This window comes from Schistosoma haematobium, chromosome 3 (genome assembly GCF_000699445.3).
Source record: "Schistosoma haematobium chromosome 3, whole genome shotgun sequence".
Lineage (NCBI taxonomy): Eukaryota > Metazoa > Platyhelminthes > Trematoda > Strigeidida > Schistosomatidae > Schistosoma > Schistosoma haematobium.
In genome coordinates, this window is record NC_067198.1 from 21997657 (window position 1) to 22015232 (window position 17576).

Consider the following 17576-nt stretch of genomic DNA (forward strand, 5'->3'; position numbering starts at 1 on the left):
CAAATGTGATTCACATAAACATAGCATACATACACAAATATGTACTCTGTATGTGTGTATGAGGGGGAGAGAGGGGGGAATTTCATAGCTAATTGAATTAATATGACAAAATTAAAATGAAGAAAAAAAACATCTAATTTCAGTATGACATTCTCAAAGGTGAGTGACACCTACTTTCCGAATTGTAAAAAGAAACAAATGAAATGACTCATTGTATGCAAGTATGAATAATTATTTAAGATATATTTGAAATGAATCGATCACTTTGATAACAAACTACAAATTAGCACCTTTTATTTGCTGATGAGATGGGTAAAACTAGTATTTTTTTATTAGTAAGATTTAGGTAAATAAATACAAGGTACTGAATATTTATTGGGTTATTTATCTAAGTGATAATGAATGACTGGTAGAATTGTAATTATGCAATGTTGCCATGTTAGTTAATAGCTTGAGTTTAATTATTACAAGAGAATACTCAATTATTAATGTTTGGGAAACACGTACTTGTATAGTACTTATACTAATAAATGATTCCACATGTTGACTTTTAAAATAAAGTATCTAAAACTTTTGAGGGAGTCACAATCAGGTTTTACTCATTAACAATAGGAGCTAAGAATGAACGTACCAACTATATTAGGCAATAATTTCAGTTGCAACAGCTGTTATTTTCAAATCACGTTAAATATCAACGTAATTGTTCACGAGTCAATTAAAGCTAGACAATCATGAGAAACATGGAAGGACTGAACGGTCGTTTCATCCTAGCGTGGGACCCCTCAGCAGTGCCTATCCGCGATCTCGCTCCAGAGGATTCGAACACAGGACCCATCCCAGTCGTCTAGATTTTGAGCGTCCTTGTGCGAGATCGATAGGCTAAGGTTAGAATCCCGTGGGCGAGACCGTAGATGCGCACTGCTTACAGGCTTCCCATGGTGGCCTAGCATCGATTGACTCATGATTTCAACTATTTATATATATGTTTATTTTTCTCCTGCATGTGTGTAAATGTCTGCAAAGTATTCAGATATCTGTAACCATATATGTATATATATATATTGGGGACGTTAGATCCCCAGAACTCACTTGGGAAAGGACCTAATTTTGTAATTTTATTTAGAAAATATGAATTTCTTTGTTTTCGCGCCAAGAGCGTGTAGTGACTGTGTTTTGATAATTAATCACCCTCGTACTGTTACCATATAATCTTCAACGGTGTTTAAAATCAGAAGGTATAGAGAAGCAGCTACTACAGTTTATTTAGCAGATAATTCGGACCACACAGAAGAGAGGCAAAACGAATGAGTAAGCGAACTACGATTGTAGTAGTAGCAGTGGTGAGTAGTAGTAAGTGTAAATGTATATATATATATGGAAATGGATGAGTCAACGAATAGATTAAGCAGTTAATAATGAAGTTGGCAGAATGAATATATGCGTAGGCGGTAAACAATGTACGTTCACACATATTTCATACAAGTACAATAGTGATAAAAGTACAACAAGTTGTTATAGTGTGGATGACTTTGTCCGCTAGCTAAGTTAGCAAAAGGGCTTAACTGAGTTAAGTGAGAATAAACTCAATTGCACGTGAGTCGCTATGGCCGCTCATCTCACCTTCATGTCGTATTTTCAACTGGAAAATATTTTAAATGCTATGGGTCCGTTGCGTCCTTTAGTATGCTATTTGGTATCTCTCCCCAAGGACGGTTTTGTACTGTATATATACGTTTTGTTGTTATCGCTCCTTTCTGGATGTTTGCAGAATATACTTTCCCATTCCATGCTTGGACTTTTCCCTCTAGTTAGCGGGGCTGCGACGCACCAATAGCTAGCTTACTGGTCTTTGGTCACCGAGTCTTGTTTCTCGTTCGCAGATTAAGTGAACTCGTGATAGCTTCAACCCTAGCAATATATGTATAATTTCATCTTAATCTCAGATCATTATTAGTAAATACGTAAGTCGTAATAATTGATTTACATTGTTACTATTCGCAGTATATACATAACTAATGTTCAATAATGTTATCAAATAAGGTATCACTAAATACATAACACATTTTACATTCAGTTCATATCACAACAACATATTATTAATATATATGATTACAGATATCTGAATACTTTGTAGACATTTACATATATATAGAAGAAAAATAAACATATTTTTCAATAGTTGAAATCATGAGTCAATCGAAGCTAAACCACCATGGAAAACTCGGAAGCACTGGACGGCCGTTTCGTCCTATTGTGGGACTCCTCATTCCCAGTCTTGCGAGCGAACGCTTAACCACTAGACCACTGAGCCGGCATCCGACGGTGTTAATGTCTAACTTCAACTAATCCACGAAATTGAGCTATACATTCACCATTGTCATCAGTGAGTTACTATCCCACAACTGACCTGGTTGACTCATCTCAACTAATGAAATTACTACAATTTCACCCCTAAACAGATATTTATTTATTAAAATAATTTATTCACTATTAGGATAATTAAATTCATGATAATTAATGATGAGGGGTAAATGCTTAGTAAATCTATCATTTAGAAATGAAATGTTACTATTACAATTTAGTTATATTTGTAAATATACATATTATCAAGATGATTAAAATGAATTCATTAACTGTTCGTTTAAAAGTACGGATCAGATATGAATAAGTAAATAATGATCATCTTTAATTTGTATGTGTTTCGCCACAAATATTTACAATAAAAAATGTATAGTTCTAGGTAAGTTTCCGATAGAAAATTAAAATAAATAGTGTCAATGGACTATGTTGAACTCGTTAATTAATGAACAGAATTACATTAATATGATAACTATCATACCGATCATACAAATGAGAATCATTCATATTACCAATCTGTTGGGTCTATATACTAAATAAAAGAAACAACTAATAACTATTTGTATGGATTTAAAATTTATCAGCAATGCATCAGAACAAATGAGTCAAGTCAAAATATAGTCTTTTAAAAAAATGAAGACTATACTACTTTAAGCCAATAGTGTTAGTATTATCCATAGGCCATTAGTCTGGAGGTGAAAAATATTTCAAATGATAGAGTTACGTCTGTTAAATGGATTAAATGTGCATTTCCCAAGTTACAATAATTATATTTTAACACTAAAAGTAAATACTACTGATGTTAAGAGATAATGTTTCCTGGAACATATTAACAGATATTGTTACAAATATGTATTTCATAAGTTACGTGATTAGTTATATGCTATAGCAACTCTCCTACAATCAATTTCCAGTATGGTTAATTTTTATTAAGCCCTTGAATTAACTTACTTAACAAACAATATTCTTCAAACAGTAACAATTCGCATATTTCTTTGTACTATTATAGTCAATATCTTCTCTGTATAGACGTGTACGCTTGACCACATGACAGTCTACACACGTATCTCTCTGGCTTAAATATCGCTTAATGAATCATTCTGTTTCCCATGATATATGTACTCGAATCCTACTAATAGTCTTTGCCTTGACTAGCTGCGCGTTGATTCGATTTGACTTTAAAATTCACCTCTATATTTGTCGCTCTGCTTCATATTCGCTCGATGTGCTTATAGCTTTGTGATCTGTGTTATCCTCTAATAAACTGTAGTCCTCGCTTCTTATTGCCTTCTGATTTGAAACACCGTTGGGATTTATATGATAACGGTTATCAAGTTTATTGATTAACGAAGCTAAGCCACTACAATGCTAATATAGTGTTCATATACGTGGACGTGTGTTGATCAATCTCCTAAATTGAATTTTTAGTATTTACTTAGTCTGATGATACAAAAAAGTCCTGTCAAATTATTATAACAGATTTCCAAGAATTTTGAACAAATCCACTCATTTGATAAACAGCTACTAAAATTTATTTAGGAAATAAAGAATCAGAAGGGCTCTTTTTGGAGATTTTAATTTTATAGTTAAATTGGTGAGTCGGTTCCTAGTATGGGAATTCTCAACACTACGCATCCATGACCACGCCGCCCCACAAGATTCGAACCCAGGACCAATCGGTCTTGAGCGCGAACGCTTAACCTCTAGATCCATTCGTTAAAATATTATGGTTAATTTCAGCACTAATATGAAATAATCGATATGTAGTTGAACAGTTAATGAACCCGATTAATAAATTTAGCTCAGAGTTAGTAGTAAGCATTACGGGTTAACTTTAGTGCATGCAATTTTATCGTAACTGACTAGTTTCAAAGTGATATTACATCATACCTGTCTGGCATTTTGCTGTAAACTTTGAAAATGGCCATCGTTGTTTGCAAAAAGTTAATATCTGGTATTAGCAATTACGTAATTAGTTTGATATATACACTACATACAAGCTTATTGATTTTTTGAAGTAGTAATATTATATAACTTATATAGGTCATGAACAATCATCACAAATAATCGCGTTAACACATAATAAATATACATGATATGAATTGGGCGCAGACAACCAAAAATGATGTTCGTTTAGGCCTTAGTAACTAAATAAATCAAAATATTAATTTTTCAAAAGTTACCAACAACTTTGTTCCTGTTTTAATACACTGCTATTTTGAATAGAACGTACAAAAGCGAAACATAACTAGGAGCAAATACTTAAGAATTTTTCATTCAAGTCTATACTGGACCTCACTAGAAATCATTTTGATCTCTTCTTCTAAACTCTAGTCGCTGATGACAACACATTTCTTGAGCATATAAAGTCCGATAAACGAATAATAACTGCATTTGAATTGAAGTCTGATCATTACATTATAGCACATATGACCAGGAAAATAGACGCCAACTCGGGTGTGTAATTTGTGTTTAGTCGGGGAATCCAGATAAATTTAGTAGAGAGAAGCTGTTATCTTATAGTTCAACGTAAATGGTATCAAGAATTCATTATCAACATCACCATTTAGAAAACAAACATCGAAATACTGACAGTTTGTTATCTAAATATTTACACTTGATCGATTATGTACGATCAACCTGTTTCAATGGGACAATACATTATTATACTTTAAAGCAAAACAAAGAAAAGACTCATCATTTGAATCATGAACAACTTTTGTTTATTTATTCAATAAAGAAATAGAAAAGAAATCAAAATATAAAAAGAATTGTCAGGTTGATTAAATTAAATCAATTCTCTATGGTTTTTTCTTTAAAAGTAGAATGCAACCTATCCATATCATTTTTTGTTATATAATAATTCTACATACACCAATAAACGATTCTCAAAAGAGATATTCAATTTTGTCCATATTTTTTGTATGTACAGTTGGGACATTATATGCAGATAAGTAATCAATTTACAAAAAAAGAAACAATTACATGCAATTTTACTGCATATGACAAAGTAAATCTGTTAACAATCTAAATGATCACGTTTCAGCTACTGTCATAATTATAGTAATAGTTAATCTAAACATCAGATCACAGGTAAGACAAAGTAGTATGTACACACTTGGTGTAAAATATTAAGTATTCTAGAAATTAGTTTACACATTTATTTGATAGCACATGTGATGGACGTATTGAATGTCGAAGTTTTTTGGCCCATGTAAAATGACGTACATTGCTATTATTTGTTGTGGTATAAATACTAGAATTTGATTGGTATCTTAAGGGATCACGAGTCTCAATAAATGAACATTTAGGTCTTCTACAAATATCAGTATTATCATTTGTGAGACTACTAGTGTTTATCTCCTTTAGTCTTTCTGTGGCAAGAGATGGTAATATTGCTGGGCTAGTAATACACTTTTTTCTATTTATTGTGAAAGGTGTGTTTGCATTAAGTGAACGACGTCCTGAATTTGTTGTAACTTTTGAAACAGCACGTCTTAATAAAGAAAATGGTTTTAAACTTAACCGACCTTTAAGAGCACTTCTGGAATTCACAAGTGTAGCCGGGTTATTATTAGGAGTTTGCGAAATAAGACGTTCTTCGTTCTCCTGACTTTTATCATGACTTTTTGGAGTTTGCAACGAATAACAGTTTAAATGGGTCTTTGAATGAAGTCCATCATCAGATGTATTGACTGATCGTGTTTCTTCACTATAACATATGGAAGATGGCAGAGACGCTATTTTACCCTCATCATGTGCTGTAGAGAGATTGTTGATAGTCCTAAAGTCAGATTTATTGAGTGTTGTTGATGTATCTATGTTGGTAAGGTTATTTGAATGACAACATTGACAAATATGGGACTCAGAAGTAGCTATAAGATGACCATGTTCCGAGAAGCAGCTGCATATACATCTGGCAGAAACTGCTATTCCAAAAGGTAGTGTATTAATATTTTCTATGAGAGTAGTAGGCACTCTTCTTCCTCTTTTGTCAATATGTCTTAGTATAACCTTGTTTTCAATTGTTTCTTCTAAACAAATTTCTGCTGGTGTATTAGAATATTCATCAGAGCCGGTTGTTTTGGGTTTTGATTTTTGTTTTTCCTCATCATGTAATTCCTCATTTATTCTTAAAACCCTTTCTTCATATGGAGACGAATTGTTTGTCTGTGAAGATAAACATGAACAACCTGAAGTCGACCAGTTGGACGAGGATGTATTTGATGAGGTAGTCTTTTTAGGTATGCATTTAACACAATTCAAGTTAGGTGATCCAAGTATGTCAGTGTATTCAACAGAAGCAGATGAATTGTTGAAACCAATACCTGATGACTGTGTCGTTACACTTAGTGGTTGACGTTTAAGATTTTTAAGTTTCCCATCAACTGAATAACTGAAAATCAAAGATGAAATAAATGAAATAAATTTGTTGAAAAAAATATAGATTGAGAACCTAAAATTATATTCTGCATTTCAAAGCATTAATATTAGTACTAACAGTTATTATTACCTTTCATGGACTGTTTTCTTTTTTGTATTATCCATGTATTCACTGGAACAATTTTGATTATTGTTGAATTGTGGAAGAGAGCGAACTCGAGCAATTTTGTTCAGTAGACTATGTGGAAGATTGCATGTATCATCAACAGAAACAATGAAGAGTTCTGATGATAATGAATGTGAACGTTTGGATGTTTTAACATATTTTCGACGTCGATCATGAACAACCGTTTTATGTACAGTACGATCTGGAGATGTTAGTTTATGTTGAACGACAGCGCTGGTTAATGTCTGTTTATAAAAAGAACAAATAATTCATAAGTAAAACGTCACATCGCATTGAGAATTACTGGAAACCAATTAATAATTATTTTCAGTCAGATTTACTAGTCCAAACTACACCACTATTGAAAACTTGGAAGCACCGGACGGTCGTTTCGCCCTAGTATGGGACTCCTAAAGGGTGCGCATCCACGACCCCTCACCAAATGGACTCGAATCCAGGACATTCGTTCTCGAGCGCAAACACTTAGCCTTCAGGCCACTGAGGTGGCAACCAACAGTGTCAATGTCTAACTTCAGTTGATTCATGGTATGGCGCAAACCTTCATCCATTTTCACAGGTAGATAACTGTCTCTCCGACACGGATTGCACTCCACTTGTCATGACTGCTCAGTAGAACTTCAGGACATCTATCTTGAAGTTAGTCACCAGTGAGCACATGATTATTACCAGTATCGGGAATTGTGGTATTTTCACGGTCGAATTCACAAGTCAACCACTATTAAAAAATAATAACGACAAAACGGCCGTCATGTAGTCTAATTTGGATAGACTCTTGAATTCAACTGTGAAAATAAATAATTTATTCACCAGTTTTGTGTTATTTTTTATGTACATGTACATTTATTTGCATTACAATTCTGCTCAACTTTGTTTCCAGTTGTGATATAAACTAAAATTGAATGAGATGTTAATAGTTATTCAGAAAAAGAGATCAGTAATTTTATAAACTCATAAACTACATATACAGTACGCTTTCATTTAGATGTTACTTTGAAAGAAATGAAAGTAGATGATCGAGTTAATGAGTTGCATGGACTTTTCTGTCAAGTAAGTTTGTTTTTTAGCGACATTCAAAATGCCCCACTACTTTTGAAATTATTTGTAATAGATAATGAAATAGCTGTGGCATGCAAATTAATTGTCATCAGTTAATTATAACTCACCGGAGGATTGGTAGTATTGGAATCAGAAGGATGATGGAAACTTTTGTTCAAAGCAGTAACATATCTAGTTTCTACAGGATATAAAACTGAATTAGATGAGGTGGATTTAGATTCAGTTGTTATATCTTGCTTAATTGGTGTTGCATTCATTGTAGTAAGAGGATCTGGATGAAAGTATTCATCAATAACTTGTTTTACTGGACATTCTGCAACCAATTTCTCACACTTGAAAGATTCTTCATAGCAGAGCTTACTATGACGTGGGAGAGTATGTTGTATCCGTCTTCCCACATTTGTTGACTGAGGGGCACCTGTAAAAATGTTGTTTTTACGTTCAAGACAATTGTTTGGAATTTTTGTAGTGGTATTAGGTGTAACCGGTGTGGAGATATCATGAAATTTTATTGCATCAAGCTTTGATCGTCTAGGTGATGCACCGCTCCCTATAGTCCAGTTAGAAGAACTAAGTTTAAGTGGATTCCATGTTCTTCGTCGCTTGAGAAACTGGTTTTGTATTATTTTTCTCTCAACTGAAATAACAGGCTGCTTTTTATTCAATTGCTGATTTGACAATAATATATTTTTTATATGATTCATTTGTTGAGTGATATCCTTCAACTAGGAATAAATAATAAAATCAGAACAAATTTTCATTATGAAATTTGATTGAGACAAAGTATGAATAGTTAAATGGCAGAACACATTGAATTCTCAAAATCTATAGAATGCTTAGAAGAAAACACTGACTAGTGTAGAAATGAACAAATCCATATTCGAACAATAATTAGGAGTAAGATGTGTTTAGAACTACTGGTAGGTATAAACCTTAAACAACTGCTATCATATTATTCACCAAAATGATCTATTTAAAGTCGTAATAAAGGCATCGTATAATATAAACTGCCCCTAAATACCCTAGTATAGTTGCGGGTGGAGAGCTCACTCTTCCTCTCGAAACGCTTCTCACATAGCCATGTGTATACAGACTCTATCAAGGAAATCCTACTCACTTCCTCCTCGCGGAGGGGTCAGTCAGCTACAACGTAGGACCAGGAACATATACGCATCGGTTAAATTGCTACACCTCATTAGCACAACAAGATGAACACCAGATTCATAGAAGTAGTTAATTCAGTGATGGTAATATATAAAAGAAAGATTGCATATAACGACATAGTACAAGAAGAAAGAATTAGTTCTAAGAAAGATAATGAAGCGATTTTAATCTCATAGTTTAAGGGAAGATAAAGACTGTATACACCGACGCCATTCTGACCGATTCTCAGCACTGACACCCAGAGTATCCAACTATTGGTTACGAGTCACGCGGACCCCAACTACGTAATCTACATGTACCGACATGGCTCAGACCAGAAGTTAGTGACCTCAAGCACTGATGCCACGTTTTGGTTCGCGGAGTGCTTAAATAAGAAGACGAAAAGAGAATGTCCGACTCTTTTACCGGGTTGGTGGATATGAAGGATCCACTTGGCAGAGTTGGAAATCAATGGTGAATATAGGCTCTAGGATCCTGAGAAAACAAGTGGTGTATGGACCTCTTGTTGGTCACAGGCTACCATGGGACTGCATCTGCTAACGTTGCTCCACTGCCTTGTGGATTATACCTCTAGGTCAAAGGCTCGGGGTTTGGTCACCTGAAAAAACCATCTATATAGATTTGGGCACCTAGGCAGTATTCCGGCCCTCACACAAATCGAACAACGAAGTGTGGCACATATATATTTGGTGCCTCCTTTTACCAATGTGTTTAAATAAATAGACAGTAATATAAAGTATAGTAACACCACCGAAAAAAACAAAGTTACGTACACCGTTTGTTGACTATTTAAGTCACTAAATCACAGAACTAGATGACAGCAGAATACATTATATGATGATAATCACAGAGATATTAAAATAGAATCAACACAGTTAGCTCTTTTCAACATACAAACGAGTGTTACAAAAGATTAGTTATATAAGAAGCCTATGTAACGCAATAAAACAGTAACAGTAAGTATTGATGTGGAAATTACCTTTTTAGAATTAGATTTATATGCAATTTTATATGATTCAAATTTCGTCTCTTTTGCTCTTTGTTTATGCACAGCATATAATTGTGATATAACTGCAAAATCAACTTCAAGTCGTCGTAATTCAATTTCATAGGCTACACGATCAATATCTTCCTCTTTTTCATCGTGAACATCACTGTCTATTTGTGTAGCTTGATTATTTTCAACTAAATCTTCGGTTACCAAGTTTTTCAATCTTAAATCACTATCAAACTTTTCATCTTCCAGACATTCAATGTTCTTGTCAGAGTGATTATGACAATTAATATTTGATGATAAATTACTAGGGTAATTGGATATTATTTCTTGATTATTATTAGTATTATTCATACCATTTTTAGTTGATCTGTGATCACTTCGAAGAGAAATTGTTGGTGAATAGTCAGCTGATAGGAATGAACTGTAATCAGATATTGATGTTACATGATTTAAGTGATGATAATCTGATGGAGTTAAATGAATATCCGTTTTAAATTTATAATATTGACGTTTATCAAAAGTTAAATGCCCAGAACTATAATCGTGAATAGAAGTATTTGAATTAGAGCATCTATCAGTTAAATCAATAACGTTATATAACTTTTCATTTGGTAACAATAATTCAGTACTAATACTACGACCAAATGCTTCAACTAAACGTTGTGCTGTATTTTGATGACGTTTGATAATTTCGTCATTTGGAAGTGAAAAATTATCGATTTCTGAATTGATTTTAGTTGATTCAAATTCTACTGAAGCATTTTCTGTTGGTTTATTAGTAGCCTATATAGAATGTAAAAAGAAGGATAAAAGGAATTTTACCAATTAATTGTAACGTAAAAGGAAACATTTTCGTAATAAATCAAAACTAAACAGAACACTATTAACTGAACCATAAATTATGTCCAAGTAGCAACAACATCTTAAATTCGATTCAACTTTATGTTAAGACAATAGACAATTTACTTTTTAGTGATAAAAAAAAATGAAATTTTACGGCGGTTAACATGCTCTAGTCTAATGCAATGACATTTCTAATGTATCTGAATATCATAAATATTTATCAGCTAGCATGACTAATTTCACTTATCTATCCTTTCAGAACAACAGAAGAGAACTACTGTAAATAGAACATTTCAGTCCTGAAGTTGTATAAACAAGATGAACTGTAATAAAATACCTAATAGCCTTATGAAGTTGATCGTCAAGAAATTTTCACGTAGTAAGATTATCGTTGAATGGTCAAGAAGGTCAACAGCTACAGAATACAATCATTTATGGATATTTCCGATTTGCTTTAATTTTGTTATTTAACGACTGTACAATTAATAATTTAATCTAATTTTTATGATAATGTATATAATGGATAAATGTAAGAAGAAAAATGTGTTTATTCCATGTGACGGACAATCATAACAAGAAAAGAAAACAGTGGAGAATTTCAATTTAGCTAACTGGTCATATGTTATAAGAAAACTTCATAATGAAAAATAAAATAATCGAACACTTACAATAGTTAAATATTTCTTCTTTTTCTTTAGAAATTCATAATATTCTTGTTTCATACTGACTGTACTTGCTTTATGAACTAGTACATGTGATAAAGGATATGATGTATTCTTTACAGGTTTATTGTATATACCAAGTTTCATGCTTAAAGATTCATAGTCTGACGGTACATTTCCAGTAATTGACTGTTCAAAAAAGAAAGAAAATTGAATTATATTATTCTTAAAACTCTACTTATGAAATGAAATCTAATATTCAAGAGAATCCAACATTTAAAAGAAATGGTAAGAATATGTTTTGTATGATTGTTCAGTTATAAAAACACAAAAAAAGTAAAATGCAGTAAAATTTGCTTTCTGTATATCATAAATGTTGTGTGAACGAGTTCGCGCGTGACCAAAGGTCCTGGGGTTTGAGTATTTGGTGAGGGATCGCGGATGTGCATTGGTGAGGAGTTCGATATTAGGACGAAACGCCCGTCCAGTGATTCCAGGATTTCGATAGTGGTCTAGCTTAGTTTGACTCATGAATTCAATTATTAAAATTACTAAAATCTTCACAGATCCCTATTGTGATAACATGTTAAATGTACAAACAGCAAACCTCAATGAATGTATTGAAAATAGTGTCCAAATTCTACATTTGTAAAATATCTGACATAATTTATATAAATCGTGATGCAACTACATTACAAGTTGTTCTATATAGACATGTGCAATAAAGTTAAATAATTGATCAAGTTTAGCTGATTTGTAACTACTATTTAGATAAGGGTCTGTAATGGCAAAGAAATTCCCAACCCGAACTCCTTTATTTATAACTATTGGTTTAACTGGATTTATGATCTTTCGGTTATAAAGGTGGTATAAACAAAATAGTTGTCGCACTTTAAGTATTCGTGATCTTTTTATGTCAAATAAAATAACGTTTATCATTATCACCAATGTCCAGCTACAAAAATATTCATTTGTCAGGTGGTTACAGACATTCAGGAAAAAAACCAAGAATTCAATTTTTTGATTGACAAACGTTAAATTTTCACGAATAGTCATGAATACATTGTTTATTACTTACCCATTCTTCATGTAACAATGTCAGTAGCTCTTTATCAAGTTGTTCTAGTCGTTGAACAATTTGAGTGTGACGTTGAAATAATGACTGTATATCATCACGAAGATAATTTTCAGATTCATCAAATGGATGCATTCCTGTAGATGGTTTGTAATGTTGTAATGAATTTTGAAGCTCTGTTATACAACCTATAATAAATTATATAATTGCATAGATTAAGGTAAAGAACCGTAAAATAGTTGGTAATTTGTTCTTCTATAGAGAATGATGTTCAAAAAAAGATTTCGAGAACAAAACTGACTTTACCTTTATTACGTAGAGATCGAACTGAAATGATAACCACGTGTTCAAAAAAACATTTTTTCTTAGAGAAAGGTAATAACATACAGTTTGACCTCAAGTGTTTTTTTAAGAAATGAAAAACACTCGACCGATGTCAAGAAGTGATGGAAAACAAACATTGAAGAAAAAAGAATAGCAAACTACGGAAATGAACTTGGACATCGAAAAAAGTGGATAAAATATTTTTTGTCTTATATAACAAAAACAAATCTTCATATCTAGGTTACACTAGCATTCAGACACTGAATTATATGACTGATTACAAATAGAGATTATATATATATATATATATACATATATATATATATATATATATATATATATATATATATATATATATATATATATATATATATATAGGTGAGTCCGAAATCAATAAATTGTAGTGAATTATGCGTATCACACGAAATTTATCGTCATTAGACTTAGCAGACAACTTCTTATGGTGGAGCTTAAATAAAGAAATGAAAGCAGACATAAGATGTAAGTGATGAACAAGTAACAATCGATCACATTTAACTAAGATTCTTGTCATTAAATTAGATTTGGTATGTTAAATATTGATTTTGGTGTCTGATATAATAATGACACCATAGTTATTACCAGTGCACCCTAAATGAAAATGTCACTATCCGAATAATTTTACCAGTAAGTGTACATACCATCGTTTTCTTCTTCGTATGACAAAATGCTTTTCGGTTACAAGTTAAAACATCATTGTTATATTTATGTAATTCAACTCAAGTTTCTTTTTTATTTTATCTTAAGATCATGACTAGTGATGATGTAACAGTTTCAATTGTTTATGGGTAAAATATCATTGAATAACAAATAGTTATGAATCATTTTGTCAAGTTAAACACGATAAGGAAAAATATTTCTCACGACTAAAGGTCATATTATTTATTATTGATCAAATAGACTTACCATCTGATGACTTTTCCATAGTATTATGTGATTCTTTAAAAATCGATTTTTCTAAGGATATTCCTTGTTTGTTTCCATTTAAATCCGCAGAAATCTGATCGGAATTATTATTATTCTCATACTGATTACTTCGATGATTGTCCTAAAATATTACCGAAGAAAGATAAGTAATACTCATGTTAGGCGGGAGTACACGTATTTCGATGCATATAACAAGCATAAGAGTGACAGTTAATTGACTGAGTTGGAGCAAGCAATTTATTAAACCTGACCACTCGATAAATATATTCGACTAACCTACGTAGTGTTGGATAGAGAAATATTATAAGATCCAAAATATTTAAGAAAATCTATAATCTTATTAGTTGTAAAATGTATATTTAACAACTTAGTACGATGACTTCATTGTTGATATATTATTGGTTGAATGCTGAACTACTGTAGTACAAAATGTCTAAACTACGTATCCTGATAATTGCAATTGCACCGAATGATCTGTTGTTTCAGGATAGTTTTATAATGTTCATACAGAGATCAATTGATAACTGTATCAATAAGATTTTGACATGTGGACCAAATATATTCAAGAGCGGCGTAGAAATATCATAAACATCGACAAATTAAACGATGACCCAATTTTTTCAACCTTATTTCATTTTCTTATACTTGGAATAACCAGATATTATTGACAAACCTAATTTTTTTCAAAACTAAGGCGGAATGTTAAGTGTATAAATCAGTACATTTATACAAACATACGATAGTTACTTCAATATCTATATATTTAAATGTCAATCGATGTCTGGAAAAGTTTTAGTGCATAATCAGTTTTCTGTATTGAAGATCCTAATAAAAAATTCAATTATCTTGATATGGTTTCTTTCCTTAAAAATGGATTATTAATTCATTCATATTAAAATTTATTTTGTGAAGTTATTCGATTACTGAAAATGTATCATTAAGTACTACGATCTGATAATCAGATATCAACATATTAATATTTATCCTTAATGTTCATTCAGTCGTTGTTATTTCCGCATCGAAATTGAATGTTGATTATTTTACTATGTGTACATACATACAAAACGTTCTATGCATTACAAGTCCTTTCCATTATCAAAATGATAAATGTACTTTATATATATATATTATATATATATATATATATATATATATATATATATATATATATATATATATATATATATATGAGAGAGAGAGACAACAAAATTTTCACATTATGATCATATCAGATGAGTGTATTTTACAACATCTGTATTCAGTGAACGTATGGTCTTTGATTTTCATTTAGGTTTTTCTGGACACTATTGATCGGGGTTTCGCGTAAAAGATACTATCCGACATATAAATCTTCAAGTAATAAGTGTTTAGTTGAAAAAATGTTTATTATCCAGACGCCAAACATACAGTAATAAAATATATCAAAGACGAAAATTCAGGGAGGGTCAGTGAAATAACTGACGGAGAGCTTGCAAAGGATATAGTGAGAATTATATCGGGTTATAGCTGGTGACTATAAGTTATGTAAATGTGAGGTTGCTAGATACATTCACTAAAGTTGTATGAATGAATCTTAAACATCCTTTTCTTGACTTTGTTCCAGAATAATAATCGTGCAATGACTCATGTACTCAATTTCGAGCTGAACTGATGATTTCCAGCTCCTAAATCGCATTTCTAATGCTTGGAATCTGAATATCAAGTGAAATCAAGGGATTACAAATATTGATCTTATGATTAAAAACCAAGTACCATAACCACAAGTTGTAACGGTATGTATTGAGTGAACAATAAAATGGGAAGATGCACTAACAGAAACATGTTCTGGTGACAATTTAAAATGAATGTTATCAGAGAATAGTAACAACAAAGCCGCAAGTTAATAGTTGTCGAGTTATATGTGAGTCTATAAATGCCTCAGCATTTTTCCTATCAATCTCGAATTCTGAATTGACAAGACACTATCATTAACCAGTTCAGCAATAACGACATGACAACAAGCCCACTCATATGTATGTATATAACTAAATGACTAATTCAACTGATTTCGAGACATTTTAACCGGCTACATATTACATTGCATCATAACATTTGATAAATTCATTCAAACTACACAGCAATTTACACGTTTGTTGCTGTGCTACTTAGTTAACCTAGATATTGAAATCGTGAGGTCACACAACTTCAGTTATCCAGTATATCATACATTGTCTAAATACGAGAAATTTTTTCATGTATGTATTTTATGTGAATAAAATATAGGTGAAAATTGCTAGGATATATTTTTATTTAGAATGGTTATATTTCAAAATTATTGAACCGATTTAAAACCATATTTCATATATTCCAGGTCATGAGAAATAAGAATTTTTATCTAGAAACTGAACTAAACTTTAGGCATTCGGGAAATTAGCTATACACATCCCATATCTTTCTTAGACATTGACGACAATGAAGGTTAAATACGTCCTCAACATGATTCAGTATCTTTACTTATTTGACTCATTTACTGAACACTTATTCGGGTACTAGGTTATGATCCACATTGTAAACACAAGATATAGTGATATTATCCAGCGTCCTAAGCCAAAGTACGTGGAACAGGGTTCGAATATGAAAAGTCGGAGGGTTTAGTCATTCAGGATCTACTCCAGTAGCTTTATTACCGCGGTCAAATTTCCAATGATTTTGTCTCATATTTTACAAATTATACTTCTATTGCTAAATCGGAGTATTCAGACGTTCATTGACGATTATATGTTATAATTATCTGTCTTATTCGTTTACACTATCTTTGAACACTCATCTTTCCAAAAGTATTAAACCACTGACTATATAATCAAAATGTTACTGATTATCAGGTTTCTTGATGTTTTTACACACAAAAATATTACATAAATATTTATGAAATGTTTAATGCACTTCTAATCATTAGACTTACATGTAAAATATTATCATCTGAGTTTGGGTATTGGTTATCATTGTTACATGCGAGATAGGTGGTCATTGTATAATAAGAATAAGTATATTAGCTAATAATTCCAATAGTTGTAAATCCAAATCCAAAGTTTTTTTTGAATCCACTAACTGTAACAACACATTTAGTGTTTACGATTAGCGGTGTCAAATGTTGAGTATCAACCCGTTTGTCAGGCGACTGGCTAGTAGATGTTGGTATCAATAATTAATCAAATATCATATACTAAACTTACACGAGACTCAGACTTCAATTGACCAATCATCATCTTAAAAGAAATTGACCAATCATAATGATAGTAAATTCAGTGAAATTTTCTAATGGCTGATTAGTTGGGTGTTTTTTTATTGGTCAATCAACTATTTTGTCTGATTACTTCAATTTTATCATGTAATTGAATAAAAATTTACAAATTTACATTCTCTTTGACCATTGAGATTAACTGTGTAAAGTTATAGAACAATGGGTAGGGAAAACGTCGACATCCATACTTTTTTCATACCTTCTCGTTTACGAGCATCCATTAGAAATCTAATATAGTTGATCACAGAAGCCATGTAGAAACATGTAAAAATGGTTGTAAT

At 31.8% G+C, this 17576-nt stretch overlaps 1 protein-coding gene across 1 annotated transcript; it reads right to left on the reverse strand.

Moving 5' to 3' along the window:
- Nucleotides 1-3958: 3958 nt before the first annotated feature.
- MS3_00005252 (uncharacterized protein) lies at nucleotides 3959-17183 on the reverse strand. Its single transcript, XM_051213280.1, has 8 exons — nucleotides 16957-17183; nucleotides 13995-14136; nucleotides 12729-12913; nucleotides 11657-11839; nucleotides 10128-10928; nucleotides 8092-8709; nucleotides 6872-7152; nucleotides 3959-6754 (listed from the first exon to the last, which is right to left on the reverse strand). The coding sequence occupies exons 1-8, from the start codon at nucleotides 17020-17022 to the stop codon at nucleotides 5506-5508; spliced, it is 3525 nt and encodes a 1174-aa protein (XP_051069244.1). The 5' UTR covers nucleotides 17023-17183; the 3' UTR covers nucleotides 3959-5505.
- Nucleotides 17184-17576: the final 393 nt, after the last annotated feature.

Coding starts and splice junctions, on each gene's coding strand:
- MS3_00005252 (XM_051213280.1), bottom strand. CDS start 17,022: ATGACCACCTATCTCGCATGTAACAATGATAACCAATACCCAAACTCA. Junction 11,840..12,728: donor CATTGTTACATGAAGAATGG/GTAAGTAATAAA, acceptor TTTTTTGAACAG/TCAATTACTGGAAATGTACC. Junction 10,929..11,656: donor AGAAGAAATATTTAACTATT/GTAAGTGTTCGA, acceptor CATTCTATATAG/GCTACTAATAAACCAACAGA.